General features: G+C 38.2%; 1 protein-coding gene across 1 annotated transcript; it reads right to left on the minus strand.

Annotated features, from left to right (window-relative positions):
* Nucleotides 1-237: 237 nt before the first annotated feature.
* On the minus strand, nucleotides 238-22328 carry LOC146487898 (cytohesin-1-like). Its single transcript, XM_085124755.1, has 15 exons — nucleotides 22140-22328; nucleotides 13128-13201; nucleotides 11133-11197; nucleotides 10165-10234; nucleotides 9312-9430; nucleotides 8887-8967; nucleotides 8605-8717; nucleotides 8046-8119; nucleotides 6645-6719; nucleotides 5805-5916; nucleotides 4826-4902; nucleotides 3372-3443; nucleotides 2847-2931; nucleotides 2659-2728; nucleotides 238-2302 (listed from the first exon to the last, which is right to left on the minus strand). Exons 1-15 carry the CDS (start codon nucleotides 22189-22191, stop codon nucleotides 2224-2226), a joined length of 1218 nt encoding a protein of 405 aa, XP_084980881.1. The 5' UTR covers nucleotides 22192-22328; the 3' UTR covers nucleotides 238-2223.
* Nucleotides 22329-22720: the final 392 nt, after the last annotated feature.

Consider the following 22720-nt stretch of genomic DNA (forward strand, 5'->3'; position numbering starts at 1 on the left):
AATTCATAAAATTATCTTGCTTGTAGACTGCGGGCAAATGCTATCAAGAGAGCCATGGCGGCATTGTTGGCTGCAAGCTGGATGTTTCCGTTTGTCATATATATGGAGTATAAATCTGTATATCTTTTGAAAGTGTTCCCTCCAGAGAAATTACTGTGCTGTGCCAGAAATATTCTGTAGAAGGAACTACACCACTTTAACCTCCCTCTCACCCCTTTTTCCCATATGACTTCTAACTTGACCAGGAAATGTTGATTTAATCAATTTTCTCTATTTGACTTGACAGATGCCTAATGATAATAAACAATAATTTGATATGCGTTCTTTGTAAGTTACAAGTATGTACATATATAGCGCAATTTCCTGATTCCTTCAAGCTCAAAAGAGCCCAAACAACATTCTCCTTGACATGGCTGTGGGAGTCTGGGTACTAGATTAAAGGCAATCCATTGAGCCTAGTAGAACTTCAGACCCACAGGAAGCGCTTCATTATGAACTTAAACCCCATCACCAATCAAAGAACCCAACATTTCAACCCGCTCTAAAATCAGTTTGAGATTACATGGGACAAGTCAGGCAAGCCCGGCGTCTATTGAGACTGATCTAAAGTTGTACACTAGCCTGAGTGATAACCAGTGATAACCCCCTTGAGACAAGCTCTGCACTCAAGGTGTTCAGTGAGAACAAAAGAATATAATAAAGTAACCAAACCTATGCATTTTATCTGCCACAAATAACAAATGAAGACAAAAGTATCGATATCCCTAATTTTCAACTTACACAAGTGGCTAATTTATCACAATTGTTTGTCCTAAAAAAGTACAAAAAAGTGTACAATAACTTAATCGAAAAAAATATATATAAAAATGGAAAAAATTAACTTCATTAATTATTATTTAAAAATTAAAACAATACCGCGCTAATTATGGTTACGTAACAGTAAGATAAAGTTTTCAAGAGCAAATAATTACGTGTAAATCACATATATTACGATCCAAACATGATACGTAAATCTCTAAATTCTGGCATTGAAAAACAGTTGTAGTTACAGTCAATCTACATCAAGAGTGACCAGTATTTTTGAAATTTGAATGGAGTTTTGAAATTTGAACATGTCTGTTTTAAACGTCGCCAGGAAGATTTCAGAGTTCCGGTTGAAATTTCCCTAGTTTAGTGATGGTATAAAGCTATGAATTTTTCTTTACATTACAGTACTAAGTACCATAAAATTAACAATTAGACGGCGAGCTCGAGGTTTCTATCGGCTGATAGTTGGCGAGGGGCGAAGCCCCGAGCCAACTATCAAAGGCGATAGAAACCGAGAGCGAGCCGTCTAATTGTTTTAGCATACCTCTGTGATCGATCTATGAAGCAAAAAAGTCTTTTTATTTCATAAATTTTGATATATTTGTGCAATGATGCATGCTAAATCGCGCGCTCTCTGACAAACTGCCGTCTATCGATCGATAGACGGCACCTGTGTAGCCAATCAGATTGCCCGTTACGCGATAGTCGGTCACTGAGGTATGCTAATAATAAATCAGTGTCCACTTTCTTGAAGCATTTGTTGCTTTTCTGCACTGGGAAAATTGAAGCCATTTAAGGGTGACCAGTGAAGATTCTAGCTCTTGTCTAATACAACGGAATGGTGTCTTGCAAGGGAAATTGTACTTATTATTACAGATTCGCAATAAAATCTTCAATGGTTTCTAGGGTGTTTTTAAATACCCAGCTGCTAGGAACTGTTTGAAAAAAAAATAATAATAAAAGAAGAAGAGGACACTTAGCTGAGGTAATATCTGGTTTGTGGCTCAAACAAGTCACAGAAACAGGTCCCCATATAAAAACAATCTGTACAAATGTATTCTGGGAAGCGCTTTTTGCTTTAAAAAATGTTTTTTTCTGAGAGATAGTCTTCCAAATGAAACTAACTATTGACCTTTGACACTACAGACTAGTGCCAGGTTAGGTATTTTGGTTTTTCAAACAGTTCACTGTTTACAGGTATAATTTTTGACACCTTGATCTTAAAGGGATTTAACTATAGTAATACAGAAAAGCAATACTGTCCTTCACCAATGAAATAATTTTGTTTCTAATTTGTGACGACTCATGTAGATGTCATGTGCCAAAACTAGGTAAAGATATAGCTCTGTGCACAGATAAATGCTGTCATTTCTGGTTTAGCTGGAAAAGAGCAAGATCTTGTCCAGAGTGACTTGATCAGTTTAGTGCTGCTTGAGTGACTTTCTTCTTTCTGGCCTGGAGCATGTCATAGAACGGATCAAATATCATACTGGCACTGAAAACAACATGGAATAAATTTCAGGCAAAGGGACTGGGCACAATAAAATTTAAAATATTATTAGCAGGCCTGTTGACAATGAGGGTGATGGTATTGACGAGGATGAGGATGAGGATGATGATGATGATGATGATGATGATGATGGTGATAATGGATGATGGTGATGATAATGGTGACGATGAGGGTGACGATGGTGATAATGGATGATGAAAATGATGATGATGAAATGAAGACGATGATGGATGATTATCAAGTGATGATGTTGATGCTGATGATAACTTGATGATGATGATGACAATGACGATGATAGCAGGTGACTACATGTACCTTCCACAATATAGATTTCAACTCACTTTATACAACCAATCCACGTTTCTCTTTCTTCTTCAGAGTCTGCACAAATGCGATACACATCATGGTGCCCTGCAACAAATTACCACTTACTAGGTTTAAATTGCCTTAACAATGGACAGCACAAATAATGAACAAGAACAGTTAAGGTATGTAACTAAAATGTACAATAATGAATGATTATACATACCCTCCACAACTTTTCCCTCAGAGTCAGTCTTGCAAGCTTTTATAAGGCTAGATGAATTATCACCTGAATATATTTCAAAGCAGTACTAGAAAGGAAACAAGAAAAGAGATAATAACCCACAAAACTAACAATAATATGCTTGTAGTTTTTTAATTATGCAATTGTTGAGGATACAAACTTATTTAACTGCACTCCTACAAGTTCAGTCCTGTAGACATTTTTGGCTTGCGTCAACCAAATGGCGACTTCAATGGTAAAAAAATCACGTGTTTTTAATCTTAAGTGAACAATTCTAATCCATGGATGTCATGTCCTGTTTCTTTGTGTCCCTCAAATGCCATTTCAAACATTTTAAACTTCAGGAGCTCAGGCCTATAGGCAGGACTCTTCAGCTATTAAAAGCACAAGAGATCTAGCTAACTGCCTGTTTAATACTGTTTTACATAAAATGTTCTAGCCTGTAATCATTTTTTGCAAACATTAGGCAAAAGTCAAGTGGTTTCCATTACAGTACACTGTAGCTACCTTTTTTCTGGAATCTTGCGCATTTCTCACTTGCAGATTTTCCAAGGGGATAATACCACGAGGCTCCCTGTCCTGTGACAAAAAGTCATTAAATTGAGAACAAGTGCTAACTTGGGGTTGATGGAGATATCAAGGAGTAGTGCACAACTTCCTTGGGCTTTAGTGACCTTTGATGGAGCCTGTTGTTACCCTTCATATACTAAGAGGTGTTTATTTAGCCAAATGCAAAGCGCAAAACATCGAGTGCAAAGAGCGTGTCTCACAAGTGCTTTGCGCGTTGCTGAATAAATGCCTGTTTTGCAGGGTTGCCTTGTATTTGCTAGCACTGAGGTACTATTCTTCAATACAAGGAAAACCAATGTAGTTTCTACTACAAACTTAAGCAGAAACAATTAAAGAAAACCTGAAAAAAATTAATTCAATGAAGGAGATTCAAACTCACTGACCCTGTGATCTTCACTATTAAAGACAAATAAATGCTATCAGGCCAAATGGGAGCTGGTCATTTCACCAGTACACAAGATACCCTTGTTGCCACAGCCAGACCGGAAATTACTCCTCTTACTGTAATTTTGACCTCTTTTGAACGGTCACCTGTGCTATTGTCTTGACCTGTTTAAACAGTCACTTTGCAAAAGAAAACCAAATTTTATACAAATGTAATAACAAATAGCCTGCCAGGTAATTAATTTCAACAAACTGCAATACTGAATGCAGGATCTTGGTGTTAATGTTTTATCAGTTCGTTTACATACTGCATTCTCGACGGTTTATTTGTAAAACCATTTTATTGTAAGTTGCAGTTTCTTCACAGAGTATATTGTGATTTTGTGAGCACTTTTATGCATAAACTGTACATTCATTGATCAAATGTGATATAAAATGGCATTTTATTGCCTTTGGTGTGTATTTTGTGCAACCTGTATAATAAAGCAGTCACTCAGCTATTCCCTGAGGGTGACCACTTAAAACAGGTTCAACTATATTATATGCATGAACTCCCGAAAAAAATTCAACACATGGCAGCGAAATTGAACTTATAAGTGCAGTTACTTAACATCATTCATAATTACCACTATGTATTCATTTCACAAACTGTAAGTGAAATTTTACATGTAGTTAAACATCTTCAAGCTCCCTGTCCCATGAAGAAATGATCAATAAAGTTCTAATTTACATGTAGTTTCAAGACATAACAAATTATGCACACACACTCACAATTATTCATATCAACATACATTATACGTTAAAATGAATCCCAGGTGAAAATGATTTCAACCTAGGTTGATTTGTATTTTCCTTTGTTTCAGATGTAAATTATCCAACCTTAACAAAGGAAAATACAAATCAACCTAGATTAAAATCATTTTCACCTGGGATTCATTTTAACCTACAACACATACACATCACTACTGTGAAGGAAGTACCACAGATCACATTGCTAGTCTTCTTACCCCTACGTTCTTGAAGTAATAGAGACAATTATCTTTTAAAATGAAGTACCGCCTTCTCCAATTTTTGTGCAAGCCACCTAAAAAATAAAATAAACACGTGACCCAGATGTTTGAGTTTTGTCAATGGCAAGATTAGAATGAAAATCAGCAGGTCATCTCTCTATAGTAAGATTAATGGGTAACAGGTAGACAAAAAGATTGATAACTATATTTATTATTCTACTATTATGTCATTTCACCAAACAAGGTCAAGAGAACACACAAAATATGAGAATGTAATACACTATAGTGTCCCGGTTTGACTGGTTTAAAACGGAGTGAATACGGACAAAGACATTTCACTGCATGGCTTTCTGTGATGTTTACATCATTCACAGACGCTCTATACTGATGCACAGATACATAATGCCAGGTGTATTTCAACACTCTTACCAGAAAAGAGAAGCCAAAAATAACAAACCCTTTTTGTAGTGGAATAATCAATTTCTTATTCAATGGTTTTACATATAATACGCGCGGACATTTTGCTCATTGCTGGGGCGAGGAAAAATACTATGCAACTCGCAAAATGTCCGTGCGTATTATATGTAAAACCATCGAATAAGATATATTATATATATCCACTGAGAGAGACCCAAGGACAAAGTAAAAGATCTCAGGTATAATACCCCTCACTTCCCCCATGGAATGGATTTTCTCAAACACCCCCTCCCCCTACCCGTCTGGAAATTCCAATGTAGCTTCATACTATCCTTAAATTTTTATTTGACCTTTGAGACCCCCACCTCCCAGCCCTTGGAATTTCCAATCCCTTCTGTATGGGGGTAGGGAGTTTGTTTTAACTGTTTAATATTCATAATGGCAAAAATTAACTTCATTTTCTAAAACTGATGCATATGATTGGTCTTTGCTGCTCCAATATCTAATTTCTTTTTGCTATAAAGTTGCTTCTGTCAATAATTTATTTTAGTATATTTACCTTCTTTGGTAAGCCAGCCTTCTCTGTCTGGATTGAAAAAAGTTCTAGTGATGTCATTGCCGTCATCTTCTGGAATCTTAAACTGTTCATTCTTGATACTTTCATACAAACTCTAAAAAATAATTAAATTGACTGAGTGAATAGGATTGATAATGGCCAGCTGACATTATGTCAATACATTCTTGATAACTGAACCCCAAAGATTCGCTAACAAGATCCACAATAATAGTTATTATTGGCTCAAAGTGAGTAATTAAAATAATGTAATATAACATGCCTTGTGCCACACTCCCCCCCCCCCCCCCCCAACACACATGCGCACACATTTGTAATTATATAGAGCAAACAGCAGAGATAGACTTTGTCCACATTGTTTTGAGTTTAACTTTGCTTCACACAGAGACCTCTGCCATCTACACATGTAAATAATATAAGGACTCATGAATAAGTTTAAGTACGTCTTTACTTCCACTAGTGACCATTTTGAATATTAAATTATTTAGGGGTGAGTCAACCATTTTATTCTACTGGACGTTCACCTTTATCGGTAAGATGTGGATTAATAAAGTTCTAGATTTAGAATTGCATTTATGGCAAATTAGCCCACAGATGAGAATAGTGCAAAATAATTCTGATCTTTCATGCTAATGCAAAACTACTCAATTTTACTGAGAAACTGAAAACAGTGAACAGCAAATATAGGGTAAACATTGTCATGTGGTAATTTCTGCCATTTAACGTAAATGCAACTCTAATCCTCCCTTTTTTTACTATTAGCTGATGCAGAGAACAACATGATAATTAACACAACAACTTATTGAAACTGCAAAGTGTTCTCACCATAAGAAATTCACTTGGTAAATCTTCTCCACAGTTTATTCCTCTGTTCATTTGAATAAATCTCTCTACAGTAGGCTAATAAGAGAGAAAGTCATACAAAAAATACAAAATTATTAACATTTATTTTTAAAAAAAACCTGGCAATCTTGATTCCAGGAAGGAACAGAGATCAGAACACCCAAGGCATTACACTTTGGAAAGGTAGTTGCATTTTCTTGTGGAGGAGCATCATAAACAGCATGTATGCATGTACAGTCAACTCTCTCGTAAGCGACCACACTTGAGATAGAGTCATTAAGGAACAGAAACTGGAGGAAATCTCTACCAAGAAATGTGGAACAAAGTTGGAAAGCAATCCAGTAAGAAAGTACCTAAACACGTGAGAGACTGAATTTAATCTATGACTGATTAATTAATCACCCAATGGGGTCACTGTTGTAACACCAAATAAGAAGGCAAGCTTGTAAAATACATTTGAGCATTTTCTTTTTCCAGTTTCTTACAAGTCTGAAAGGGCAACAAAAGTTTTCCAGGTGGGCAACCAATGAAACAGAACTGGTTGCCCAAAGGGCAAATTAGCAAGAAAGGTGGTGTCGAATAAACAAATAATAATTATTGTGAGTTTATACAACAAGCCAGTAGAGAAGAGTGGATGTTTACAAGACTAGTGTAACCAGCATGACAGCTGCTTATACATTTGTTCAAAGTAATCTGTTGTTCAGACTGCCTTGCTCTTATTGTGTTGTGTTGCTTACCAATTGACCAGCGGTCAGCAATTTATACAGGATATTGTGAGAATATGCAGAAATCATTAATTATTTTGTTGCATATTGATCACACAAGGACGTTTTGCTATCCTCTTTTATCATTAATGTTCATTTTATTTACAGAGTTCAACTTTATATTAACTAACTTAAGGTAATTTGGCCACAAATATAAAGAGATTCAGGTGCTGACGTTTCAAGCATTAATTAACCTTTGTCAGATCAAATTGATTTGATTCACTCTGACAAAGGGCTAACGCTCCAAACGTCAGCACCTGAATCTCTTTGCCACCATAAAGAGATTAGAGTGCAGACATCTCGAGCGTTAGCCCTTTATCAGAATAAATCAAATCAATTTGATCTGACAAAGGTTAATTAAAGCTTGAAACGTGAGCACTTGAATCTCTTTGGCCACCATAAAGAGATTTGAGTGCTGACATCTCGAGTGTTAATCCTTCGTCAGAATGAACCAAATCAATTTGATCTGACAGAGGTTAATTAATGCTCGAAACATCACCACTTGAATCTCCTTATGATGGCCAAATTACAAAGTTCAAAGGTGGCATCCTGACAAAAGAGGATTAACTGAGGACACAGTTTAACATGCAAACAAATTTTAATTTGTATTTCCGGTCACCTTGTCCTTGACGCTTGGGTTGTGAAGACTTGTGTTGAGCAAGATGAGTGAGAAACTTAAAACATAGCAAGTATCTGCAGACCAAGAAATATTTTTAAAACATTAATGTAGCCAGTTACAAAAAGAAGCAGGAAACTAACAGAAAGTAAGTTTACCTAATATATAATTTATTATGTTTCAATGAAAGTCCAGTGTCAGTGACTGTCTATATGAAATAATGAAAGAGAATTGAAGATTCTGCACCAATATAGACTGCAAAACAGTGGTTTTACCCTGCTTTGAAATTCATGAATGGGAGATATGAATTATTGAATTCTATAACAAACATAATGAAATTACAATTCATACAATGGCAATTCTTGTTGCTGGATGAATTGGAAATTTGAAGGAATTTGTTGACTATGGATAGCAGACAGGTCACTGGCTTGAGACTTTTTGTCTCACAGTGTTTATGCAACTCACAAACACAATATATACAGACCGTTTTGCAGTCTTTATCACTAAGCATTGCAGCTTTAACAAGCCACAGTCCATGACAATTAATTCTCAATTATCTCACCAGAAGATGTAAAAACTCCTGGATTTTGATCACAGTATCTCTTGGCAAATGCCTCCATCATCCTGTCAATTTTCTGGGCCTCCCCAGGCAAACGGAAACTCCACAAGAATTGTCTGCGACAAAAAAAGGATTTCCTTTGTTCATGCAGTCTACCTTTGTTGGTGAGTACTAGCACAAATTCACTGGCCAATATTATCCAGTTAGAGTTGGAATTACCTGGCGATATTAAAAGTGAAAAAGAAGGGAGGATGAGTCATGTACAAAGTCTAGTACTGAGCTTACCTCAAGGCATCAACCAGTAATCGTCCTTGGAAATCATGATGCTCAACAAAGATTCGAAACACATCCAGGTTGAATTCTGTACTGTAAATCGGGATTACAAAGCAAAATTTTCAGTGAGTAGAGTGCATAATAAAACTTGAATAACTAAGAAATTACATTGTAATAACAACTGACATCTGGGCCACGACAAAATTCTCTTATATTTAGTTATATGGTCCAGAAGAGGGCACATTTTTAAAAGGAAGCTAGTAGATTTATACTAATATGTAATAGAATACATTTTGTGTTTCCATTGAACTGGCAGATGTCTGAACAATAATTGCTGTAGCAGGAACATGTAAATTAGTGTGCACTGGAAGGGCAGACCTGTGTCCTATACTAGCAAGGAATAAAAATTATTTTCATTGCTGGTTCAGGGTACTTACTTTTCACCAAGATAATTTCCAATCATTGTTTTATTTAGTCCTTCTTCCCTGAAGAGAAAGTCAGCAATGTCCTCTGGAGTGCTATTCAGCAAGTTATTAGATATTAGGTATTCCAGTCCCTGCACAATAAAGTTGGTAGAAACTAATCAACTTACGATAATGACGAAAATACACATATTCAAACAAATTGGAGTTAAGCGATAAAAGAGTACACCATGCAACTCTTTTTAATTTATGGCCATGAAATGTACCTTATACATTTCTATAAAATGTAGCAAATGACAGACCATGCTGCATACTTCATTACTTGGTTGAAATTAGACTTTCTCTGCAAAGTCGCTCACTTGCTTCCCGCTAATGCTCTGCCTCGCTTGCTACTAGTGAGGACAATCGCGCTTTGCGCTCTTTGAGCGTGACTTGTAAGCGAGTCTAGGTTGAAATTAACAAGATTTAATTGACTTTTTTTGCGCAAATCTCTCTGAAACAACTAAGCAGTGAGAACAAAGGAACAAGAGAAGAACAATGTAAAATTCTAAAGTAAGTCCCTATCTTTCAAACAAAGCCTTTCAAGTTACTCATAAATACTCAGACAACGAGTTCTCCTAAAAATATAACATCATGAGCTGTTAGAATTAACTTTCTCTTGGGAGATATTTCAGGCTTCAGCAGCCTGTAGTTTCAAACTGTTCTTATTGTTGCTAAGCACGATCCATTTTTAAAAGCAATCTCCCATCCAATAATTAGCCTTCTCTTACCCCAGAGACAAAGCCCTGCCTAGAGACAAACCCCCTAAAAGGTCCTTTGAATGAAAAATGAGTGCTTGTTGTAGACTACGGGTCTGTGGTCAACCCACCTTATCAGGGTCAATGTTGAACTTCTTTTTACCAGTAGATAACTGCTTGGCTCTTGGATCATCTTTAGAACTACAGGGTATTAGAAACAATGCAATTACAGATGTACAATGTTTGTTTTAACGCTTGCAACCATTTCATCATCATCAATCTTTATTTACCCTCTGATTTTAGAGTGGCTTAATGCAGCTAATATCTCCGAGCATTTTTCAACCCAACCATGAGAATACGTGCACAAAGACCAGACCACAACACTGGGAACTACATGTACATTCCCTACTCTTTGCGAACAGTGAGTGGGTTCTTTAACGTCCCACAGAGTTATTTACAAACAAGGTTTGTGAGACAGGGCATACGGTTTATCGTCCTTATCCGAGAAGACTAGAAATTCTAACCATATGCAGATGTCAGAGCAAAGGCAGCACTTTCTCCTCATTTATTTTAAAGACCCTGAGTAGTGGTCCGGCCGGGGTTTGAACCCACGACCTCCCGCATGGTAGTCCGGCGCTCTACGAACTGAGCTAACCGGTTGGCGGATAAATGCGTGACAAGATCTTGACTTTCAGGTGGCTTAAAAGAACATACAGTAGACTGCAAACTCACACAGAAAACACCAGCTGTTAATTGAAACATATAACTTTTAAATCAAGTTGAGGTAGAACTGTGACAATTAATTAAGTACTGTACATGTACACAACACTCTCCAAAATGTAAATGTTGTGTTACGGGAAGTGTCACACAGAGTTGGTGTCATTTCAAAAAAACAAACTAAAGACAAATTTCTATCAATAGTTAACCTAAAACTAAATGCACATGTGCGGTTTTGTTATAAAGTACCACCCTGGCAGTGTACTACAATTGTCAAATGTGTTAAGGGAATGCAATTACCTGGCCAAGGATTAATTTTAACATCATTTCAACCCTCAGCACATATTATTTATTAAGCAAGTAAGAATTATTAATTCATTACCCATTGTCACGTCCATCCACAGTTTCCATTTCAGCTGTAACCTCTGCAATCTCAGCCTTGATTCGCTACAAAACCAAAAAAATGCCATTTAGAAATTGAATGCGTAACTTCAAATGCCAAGCAACTGTCAGTGTGTGGTTAGGATATGATGAGCAATTGTTGTTAAATCAATGTAAATTGAACTTTCACAGAATGCAGTCAACTAGTACTTCTGAAACAGTATTTACATTTCAAAATCAACAATCTACAAAATGGGAAAAGCAGACATGCCAACAAAGAATGTTTCTAAAGTATATCCTGTCTGTATTTTTTTTATTTAGTATATCCTGTCATGTACTACTATATGAAATATACACTCACATCTGTGTATAACTTCCTTAAGAAAAGAAAAGTCTTGATTACAGGTTCAGTTCAATAGAACACTCATACATGTCATGATTCTTAATACCAAATGGTAAGGGATTGGTGGAGCCCCAAGGGGGGGGGGGTACTCCCATGTATGAGCTATATAAGCAGGTATGTGCTGCTGTGAAGGGTATGGTTTTCAGCGAGTTTACTCTCGAATAGGGTATAGAAATCAGAGAGTTTTGGTCTAGAATAGGGTGTCATTTTTCATGAAACTAATCAGTTGCTTCAAGAATTTAGTCTGAGAAAGTTTAGGTCTAGGATAGGGTAGGGATTTTCAGTGTTTATTCTAGAATAGGGCTGCAAATTATAGGTTAACATGGCCTAGTTAAGGTTCTCAGAGGCCCAGCGGCACACCCCCAGCTAAAAATTATGGGAGTAGAACAGAGGTGCAAGTAAGTTTTATCTCCAAAATTGTTTATTTGGTTTAATTTGGCACACAGACTATCCATTTTAATTTTAAGATATTAATGTTTTTTATATTGATTTATTTTTTTTTTACCTTAAGGTATATAAACTCAATGAACTAACTCCAGGGGTGGTCCTTGACTAAAGCTTGGGTAGGGAGACATGGCTGGGCTCCATATTTAAACTAGTATAGTCTTAACAACAACCATCACAAATAACTATTAGCTGCTTCTAAAGAAAAATAGGTCTCATTTTGTGACCATGATAATATTATTAAAGACAGACACACGTCGTTGCACCAGCAATGTTTTTGTGAGTATTTGTCTTTTGTTGATGTTGATGCAGATGTTGACAGGTTGGTTTTGACAGACAAGTATTCTCAAGATCTGAGCTTATCATAAACTCAAACTGATTCAAAAAGGATACAGTGGGAGACTACATGTAATGTTTAAAGTTATGTGTTGAAACCTCAACCTCATTCAAGACTAAAACACTGAAAACCATAGTCTGTAGGTCCATCCCTGTCGAGGCCAACTAATGGAGCACCCCCTTCCATCACTGGGAAATAAACTTAAGGTCACTGCTAGAAACTCAAGAAACCAGGAAAAAAGAGAAGCCAATGATTTGTTGATTTGTTGATAAATCACAAATGGTTGACTTCCGTTGCTTCAGTCATAAGCGAATTAAAATTTTTGAGGCTAAAATATGCATGTGAAGTTAAGAATGAGACTATATTTCCTAGGTAACAACCAGTGTCTGTATGCTAAAGTAAAACTCAACTAGGTAAGAGTAATTCAATTTGATATTCTAAAAAACCACACAACACTTTTTAAATTTGAAAACATGTTTCGACAGAAACTTCTGTCATCTTCAGTTTAACTACAAAGCACAGAGTTGAATACATTGTCATGTTTCCTTTGTGCTTATAGTTAATTAGCATTTTGGTTTACACTATATATTCAACTCTGCACTTTGTAATTAAAACTGAAGATGACAAATTCTGTCAAAACATGTTTTCAAATTTAAAAAGTGTTGTGTGGTTTCTTAGAATATCGACATATCTGCTACTATCCAGATCTTTTGGTAAGAGTAATTAGGATAAAGGTGGTCTACATGTACTTATTTACTTTTTCTGCCAAGACCTTGAATAAGACTATTTTATATTAAAATGTTGGGGATTACCTGAATTTCAATCAGCAGCTCTGATTTTCTTTTTCTGATTCCCATGAGTAGTGCTTCTTCTTTTTGGGTCAATCCTATATTGCAATAGTATGGCACAGTTATACATGTACAAAAATATTATTAAAACAATAATCACTAAGGCCCGGTTCAGACGCCAAACTTTTCATGAGCCGAACCTGATGCATAAATTACTATAACATATTTTAGATACAGTTAACAAATCGACGGTAGTTTTCTATGGTCTATACTCTTATAGACCATAAAATGACGTCAAAAACGTCAAAACTCAAGTGGAACCACCAGCCGCAGGCGAGTGGTTTCACTGCCACGTTCTGGACATTTTATGGCGTCATTTTATGGTCTATAAGAGTATAGACCATAGAAAACTGCCGTCGATTTGTCTTTTACAATAACATGGAAAAAGGACAAGCGGAATTGGCAATTTTTTTTCGTTGAGAAAGCGCGCGCTACATGACACCATTTTTATTGTCTGTACTCTTATAGACAATAGCTACGAGCCAATCAGCGCGCGGGAATTTGGACAGTTATTGTAAAATCTCTCGTAGGGAGCATGTTTTGCTTCAATTAAATAAAGTTTGGCCAATTACACGTAGTTTGACGTCTGAATCAAAAGGTGGGATTTTCATAATTTGGGCCAACCTTAATGTGAGTAAAGTTCGGCTCATGAAAAGTTTGTCGTCTGAACTGGGCCTTAGGCCACTGCAGACTCGTAATCTGAAGGTCATGACATCAAGTCCTGCTCTTACCACTTGGAGATTTGTTTTGTAGCAGACACAAGATCAAATTGCAGGCCACATTAATATAAATAACCAACTGATGTGTCTCCTTGCCAGTTAGAAAGTCTTTTAACAAATTATGTGTCCTCTTATGTAAAAACTCTAACAAACAGACATCCATTACAACAGATGACAAATGGATGGACAAGCTGTTTGAAATGAATATTGTGAACAGATAAACTTTAATATTATGGGCAGTTTGTAATCATTCCTCCAGTAATATATAGTCTCCAATAAGCCCAGGAGTGCTTAATACTCTAACAATCCTTAGAATAAAATTATTATTAAATTTTATCACTGCCATCATAATTATTATTATTAAATAATTGTTGTGACTTAAAAGAAAACTTTTGTGAAACTCGATATTGAATTTACGCTTTTCAGAGCGTGCGCTTCGTTTGATTGATAGATTTAAAAGCACGTGCGCATTGGTTGGTTTGTAACTTTGAAATTGATGGCGCCTTGTATTTATCGCGCGAGCAAAATAAACAGAGTTGGATTTTGGTTTGAAGCTCGGTGATTGCGTGGTTTATGAAGGGTTATTTTTGGACTTTTGGGGCATTTAAGGGCTGCAACTTTACGGAATTACATGTTCGGGAAATCGCCTGAACATTTTTGGTCCTTCAAGCCGGATTTTAAAGGTTATTTCGGCGAAGTTTGCAACATTTTCGTGTGGAGTGTTTGGAGGAAGGAATCGGCCGCCGACGCTGCGAATTTTCAAAACACGGATCGACATTTTTTGGCGCAAGAGTGAGACGAAATGGCCAACGAGGAACAACAAGACGATCAAGAAAGGTATGAGAACGAAGTCATTCAATTACATACGGTAGTTGGAGTCTTGAAAAGAGAGAAAAAGAATGCGAAGTCGAATTTAACTCGGATGTTAAACCAGTTAACTCTGTCAGTATCGGAGGAGTTGTATGATAGACACAAGGTAGTGGAGGTAATAGAACGCTTAGAAAGTTTGAGAGATGAGGTTATGAGGATTTTGGAAGAATTAGAAACGGTTTATTCCAAGTTACGAGATGAAGAAAAGGAGAGGAAAACGAGTGAAGAAATAGAAGAAATTAACGAGCAAGTAGATTGAGAGCTTAGTCAAGCTCACGTCATCATGTTAACTCAAGTTAGTAGCTTATGTAATGCGCGTAATGTTGTATCGGGAGAAAAGGAGAAAAATCAGCGAATGCGTGAAACTCTACAAGCTGAAGACGACAATCGAGCAGGTAACAGAGTTCAAAATAAAGAAAGAAGAGTCACTAACGCAAACAATCAACGCCCCTCTAGTGAATCGTTCAGCTCTAGCAACGCAGTGAACGGACAGCTTGAACGAATTAAGATCCCTGTATTCGGCGGGAACAAGCTAGAATTCCCCAGGTGGCAGGCTGCATTTTCAAGTTGTGTAGATTCCTCTTCCCTATCGGCGCAGTTCAAAATGTTGAGGCTGGAAGGATGTCTGGCTGGTGAGGCCGCGGAGACAGTCAAGGGATTGGGCTATTCTGAAGCGGCATATGAGACGGCGAAAGGAAGTACGGAGGAAGTCGACGTCAAGTGCAAGGGAATTTAGAAGAGCTAAAGAAGATGAATACGCTTCGTGAAGATGATGCTAAAGCACTAGAGAAGTTTGCGGATGTGTTGGAAAGAGCTGTAATTAATCTGAAAGAGAATGACCGACAATCAGACTTGAAAGACGGAACTTTGTATACTATTATACTTGAGAAAATACCAGAGAAGTTGTTGGCTCAGTACTACAGGTGGATAAAGGAAAATCAAAAACACGAATCGCTCGAGAAGCTGAAAGATTGGATCGCAGAAGAAGCGGAATATTGGACAACAGCTGCCGAGATTAGAAATGGAATTGGATCAGACACAAAGACGAGAGAGAAGAAGGTACCCTGGAAACAACGCGAAGACAGCGCTAAATCGTTTATGTCTACTAGTGGCGGTGTGGAACTGAAGATTCAACGGTGCAAGCTCTGTGGTCACAGTCACCCGATCTGGCACTGCGACGTATTTAAAGGAAGACCAGTAGAGAGGCGAGATCTCGACTCAAGTAGAGAGCCAGAAACGTATGAGTTTCAACGATTTGTATTTGGTGGATGCTACTGTCCGTTTTGCGCTCAGTACGTTTGGCAACAACACGCACGTGACCACAAAGATCAGTATCCTTTGGTGGCGGAAGCAGTACAAAAGAACTGCTATATGGATGACCTAATGCCATCCGTTAAGAGTGTCGACAAAGCTAAGACGATGAGGAAACAAATTACTGAGTTAGGAGACAAGGCTGGATTCCATGTTCGAAAGTGGATTTCACATCGACCTGAAGTAATCGAAGAAATTCCAGAACAAGACTGAGCCGCTGAAATCGATTTGAGCAAGGCGGAGTTTCCAGTAACAAAGACACTAGGCGTTTTGTGGATCGCTAAAGAAGACAAGTTCTCGTTCCGGTATTCAGCTCCACCAGACGAGTTCATACTTATGAAAAGAAGTGTGTTGAAGAAAACAGCGACGACCTTTGATCCCCTTGGATTTCTCTCGCCTTTCACTGTAAGAGGGAAGTTGTTGATGCAGGAAGCGTGGACAGAAGCTGTTACGTGGGATGAAGTCCTGCCGCCTTCCCTGGCGAAGAAATGGCAGATGTGGTTTGGAGAGTTAGCCGATCTTGCACGAATCAAGATTCCGCGGTGCCTTAAAGACTTCCAGAGCAAAGACAAGAGAATGACAGTTCATACGTTTACTGACGCTTCCGAGAAAGCTTACGCCGCAGCGGTTTACGCCCGATACGAGTTTGAAGACGGTTCCATTGGCACCCGTTTGATCACAGCAAAAACAAGGTTGGCACCACTCAAAGCATTAAGTATTCCCTGTTTGGAGCTTATGGGAGCAGTCATTGGTTTGCGATTAACCAGACAAGTATGCGAGGCTCTTGGAGTTCAACGAAACAAAGCAACCTACTGGGTTGATAGCTGCAACGTTGGTTATTGGATCCATGGACAAAGTCAAAACTACAAGCCGTTCGTTGTACATCAAGTAGGAGAGATACACGAAGGATCCAACCCAGACCAATGGCGTTACGTTCCTGGAAAGTTAAATCCAGCTGACCATGGTACGCGAGGATTAACCGTTGAAGAGTTGATCGATAACGAATGCTGGTGGCGTGGGCCAGCATTTCTTAGTGAAGGAAACGACAACTGGCCTGAGCAGTGATTCACAGAAGCTACTTCAGAAACACTTGAGGAAGTGAAAGCTGAAGTCCACGAATGAACAAATCATCCCCAACCAGACAACTTAAACAGTTTTGTGATTAACAATCAAGAAGAAAATCAGTGGAGGCTAGACCCTATTCGTTTTTCCAAATGGTACAGGACAAAGCCAACGAACAAATTCGAAATTGGACTTTCACTGGTACGAGTACGAAGTTGGGTTTACAGATTCATCGGCAATAGTCGTAAGCCCGTTGAACAGCGCACTACTGGACAGCTCACACCTGACGCATTGAAGAGAACGGAAGAAGAGATCATCAAAAAAGCTCAGTATGACACATTTACCGAAGAAATCAAAGCATTAGTCAGCGGAAAAGAGCTTCCCAAGAAAATTCTATCCTCACATTTACACCCATGGTTACTGATGGCATCCTACAGTCAAATAGGAGACTACCATATTCTACTGATTTACCCGACGAAACGAAGTATCCGATCGTTCTTCCAAAGAAACATCACATTACGGAACTGATTTTGAAATACCATCACGAAACGGAAGGGCATGAAATGGGTTTGAATTACACTTTGAATCACCTTCGCGAGAAGTACATAGTGGTGCATGGAAGAGAAACAGTAAAGAAACTTATCAAAGAATGTCCTGAGTGTTGGAGACGATTCAGAGGAAAACCAGCTAGACAGCAAATGGCTCCTCTACCTACCATCCGATTAGAAGCAACCATGAAGCCGTTTACCAATTGCGCAGTAGATTTTGGCGGACCGTATATTACCGTACAAGGCCGTGGGAGAGTTCGCACCAAACGATATCTGTGTTTATTTCTTTGTCTTCAAACACACTGTTGTCATGTAGAAATGGCATGGTCGTTAGATACGGATGGTTTTTTGAACGCCTTAACTCGCATGGTGGCAAGAAGAGGTTGGCCTCAAGATATGCTAAGTGATAACGGCACCAACTTCATTGGTGGATATAAAGAGGTCAGTCAGTTAGTGAAACAAATTGACAGAGACAAGATTCAAACGATGACGTCCAACAAAGGAATCAATTGGCATTGGAATCCACCCGCAGCCCCACATTTTAGCGGAGTATTTGAACGAATGATTAGATCAGTGAAACGAGCTGTAAATGCTGTCTTAGGAAACGCAGATGTGAACGACGAAGAATTGCAGACAGTCTTTACCGGTGTTTAGAGCTTAATGAATTCCAGACCACTGACTTAGTTAAGCAGTGATCCCAACGACGAACCTGTATTGACACCTAATCATTTTCTCGTGGGACACATGGGCGGAGAATTGGCCCCAGAGACCGTAGACACAACAACATTCAATCCACGAAGACGATGGAGATGGATCCAGGAATTAATTCGCCACGTTTGGAAACGCTGGATGAAGGAATATCTTATCAGCATTGGTTCAAGGAAAAAGTGTCAGGAAAGAGAAAGGAATGTACACAAAGGAGATGCTGTCTTGGTGATCGAGGCAAACACACCAAGGAGGCAATGAAAAATTGGACGAATTGTAGAGATCCACCCAGGAAACAATGGTTTTGTTCGAGTAGTTGATGTGAAAACCGTGGACGGGACATAGAGAAGGCCAATTTCGCGGATTTCTCCGCTTGAATTTTCGAGCTAAAGAAGACTATAACAAGATAATGAACTTTATTCGTTAAAATTCCTCACAGAAAATCCGGGAGGTGACTTAAAAGAAAACTTTTGTGAAACTCGATATTGAATTTACGCTTTTCAGAGCGCGCGCTTCGTTTGATTGATAGATTTAAAAGCGCGTGCACATTGGTTGGTTTGTAACTTTGAAATTGATGGCGCGTTGTATTTATCGCGCGAGCAAAATAAACAGAGTTGGATTTTGGTTTGAAGCTCGGTGGTTGCGTGGTTTATGAAGGGTTATTTTCAGACTTTTGGGACATCTAAGGGCTGGAACTTTACGGAATTACATGTTCGGGAAATCGCCTGAACAATAATTATTATCTAGCCTGAAAAGCCCTATTACAGCAGTGCCCAACCCCCCCCCCCCCCTCTGGGTATTACATATTTTACAAAAAAACAATGGCAAATTCCCTGGGGTGGGGCAAAGGAAAAGGGCAAATGCCCCGGGATCATTGCCTATCAACACAGACAAGACGTCAAGGCTAAACTCTAATATTATTTCTTTTTGATTTGCTTTGAATGGTTTGCTAGTGGATAGCTTTACATGAAATATTTCATTGTTAAGTAATTTTTCCTGAATATTTGACAGTTCATTGGATCAAAATCAAAAAAGAAAAATATAAAGTCAACAAACACACTGAGATTGCAGCAGACGTTCCTCCAACTGGTAGCAATGAAAGGGCATTGCTAAAATTGACTGATGCATTATGCCATCAGAAAGGACTAACTTTATAATAATTTATTACATTTAGTTATATTATTATAATTATTACAATTTTACTTGCCTGAAAATAAGACATGTCTTCAATAATCTTTTATTTTTAGAATTGTGATCCCTCTCTTTGAGATCATAAAACCTCCTAGCAAGCAGATTTTGATACATGTATAATCATCAAGTAACTTTTAACCATTTAAGCCTTAGCATGCTCCCCTATATTTATAAGCTTTATTGGTATGGCTGTGCCAAAGGGTGTGGTTTTTCTGCAGTTTTGGTCTGAAAGTCTGAAAACAGGTGTGGATTTCACAGAAAGGGATATGGATTAAACCAGATCTGAAAATGGGTATGAATTTTAGAGGTCAGATCTGAAAAAGATAACTAAAGAATTACATATTTTGGTCTGAAATAGTGCCAGGGTTTTTGGAAGCACACCACAATCAAAAATTCCCGAGAGCATTAAGGGAACTGTGCTGTATTTTATTATCATGCAGGCCCATAGCAAGGCTAGAACAACTGAGGGGGCTTAGCAAAATGGTGAAACAAAACTACCCGCGTCACTCAAAAACAGACTGATTTGCAACGAGAACATAAAAAAAAAACCCGGTAGATTTAGTAAGTCAAACAATAACTTTGCACGCTGGATCACACTCTTAGGTACATGTTTTTGCCTTTTCTTATAACGTGGACTACTACGTGAAGTTTCCACATTTCACGTTTGAAGAAGGACGTAGACAAACGACGACAAATTTTTCTTTCCCTTTTTAAATTTGGAATCGGCCAGTAAGAATCCGACTGCAGGAGACTTTTTTTTCTTCTGGTCTTGAGGACATATTTGTGTGGTTTTTATTTGTGTGACAATGCAGGAACACTAAATTGTTATAAACTAAGGACATTTGTATTGCTTAAAATGAGCCGACGTCATAGAAAACAAGTAGTTTATTTGGACAGCTTTCACGACTTCAGATTGGTTGATTTTAATCCATTTTGATTCTTATTTCCGATTCACAAGATAGGAGTTCCTGTTAGCAAAGGAAACTGACAGGTAGTAAACAGACTATTAAAGGTTGTGAAAAGGCACTTGCAGCATCAGAATTCAACATTGCTTTTTAACTTCCAAAAATTCTGGGGGGGCTCAAGCTCCCCATGCCCCTCCCACCGCTATGGGGCTTGTCATGAAACTTGATACAACGTATTTTGGGAGGTATGATATTAAAAATAACAAGATGCCTGCTATACTGGCATTACGCGAGATGCTGGGGCTGATTCATTTATTCCAACTGTATGCTTCGCCGATTGATAAAACTATCCTTGCTAATGGAATAGTTTGAGTCACGACGATCGCGTTACGTTGTTTTCCGTGTGTTACGCGACTCAGACTATCAGCGGAAATTTGTGGAATTCCATTACGATAACGTAAGCTTCTCAATGACCTCTTTTCAGTCTCGCGTCGTGGTCTAAGACTGTCAAACAAAGCACGATTCCTTCACTAAGAACTCACCAATTTCCACCGTTTTACGTGTCGGGTGCTTCTTAGAAGTTATTCTTTCGATTTACGGCTTCAAAATGGTGAAATTTCCCTTTGAAAATGGCACACTTGAGTCCAGAACATGTTAAAACAATATGGCGCGACTTAATCCGTCTTTAATAAATATATCAAATGATGCATTGACGTCACACAGGTAGGGGTGAGTGGGTCCCCTCCCTCGCAATATAAGCGACAAGAATGGATTTTGATTGGCCTGCTTTTGTTGAAGACAATCAAAACAATACATCCCGAGTAGGAGAGGGGAGAGTTTAATGAATAAATTAATGTACCGATTTGTGTATACGACGAAGAAAAAAAAAAAAGAAATCGACCCGTTTTAAGACACGGTATGCCCCTTCAGGGCATCCCGCGTAAATATTCATGGTATATTTTGGGAATTGTAATGACTCAGTTGCTGTTTCTACAAGAAAGGACGCTGTCATAAGCCTTTGCTAATAAATGATAAGTTCACAAGGGTGTGTATAGATGCTTAAAAGCCTTTTGATTTGTGAGGAAATTTCTTTCATGACGAATGATTCATTTCGGACACCCTTTTGACAACCAAGCGCGTGGAAGCAACATTTAACAAGAAAGAATCCGTGGAACTTTAGGACTGTTTTAACTGCATGGAAAATTCTCCTAAGTAAACATTAAAAACCTCACAAATCAGAGCAAAGCACATTATTTGTGCAGACCATTCACTTTCATGGTTTTTGATCCATCTCAAAACAGAATTCAATTTTGCATGCTAGTTCATGTTTCACGAGTAAGTTGTTATGAAACATGGTCGGAAGGTAAGCACACATTTCTGGACAAATTATTTGAAATTTCATTTCATATAAACTTAAGCCTAAGCTTAGCATGTCACCCCGAGCGTTTAAGCTTATAAGAAAAAATCAACTGCATTTTCTTTTTCGCCGGTCACAAATTGTGTCCTACAGAGCTCACTTGCCTTAAATCACACTTCAGCGTTTAATCAGTTCTTAAGAAGCAAGAGAGTCTCAATACAGAAAGGAAACAAAACTCACTCGTGGATTAGTGTACGACTTCCTGCAGCACTTACGCCCCAGGAACACAGCAAAATTCGCTCACTTACCGTTCATTCCTTTGGCAGATTCATTCCTATCTGAAACCCCTGTAGTCGACATGATGCTTTCCCTGTCAAAAATTGCGCTTTACACAGTTCGAATACTTTTTTCTTGATGACCAAATTTTCAATTAATTCGAAGCACTTCCGTCAAACCCTTCTCTTTCACAAACATGCGCCATCTTGTTTTGCCGGATTTTGGCTCGAGACCTCTGGGCGTTAGCGCTGGAGCACCCGCTGGAGCACGTTTCGTTCTTGTCACGCAATGTTTCCTATTCAATTTGAAAGATTGCATGACTATGTATTTCCAGACTACAAAAGAAGATGTCGACTTGGAAGGACAAACAACCTTATCTTTGGTGTTAGTGCAAAGTTGATCACAGTAGTCGCCACAGGCACTTTGTTTTCCTTGATACAAGTATACTCAGCTATTGATCAATTGTGACTTACCGTCACGCTTGACAAGATGTACATTTCGCATTTCTTTGATAGCTGGCGGATTCCCTCCAACTTCCCCATCCCCCTACCCAGAAGCAGCATTTATTGTTTAGTCGCTGTTTTATTATTTTTAACTTTTTATAATCCTAGTT

The sequence above is a fragment of the Pavona decussata genome, unplaced genomic scaffold (assembly GCF_977016875.1).
Source record: "Pavona decussata unplaced genomic scaffold, jaPavDecu1.1 SCAFFOLD_12, whole genome shotgun sequence".
Lineage (NCBI taxonomy): Eukaryota > Metazoa > Cnidaria > Anthozoa > Scleractinia > Agariciidae > Pavona > Pavona decussata.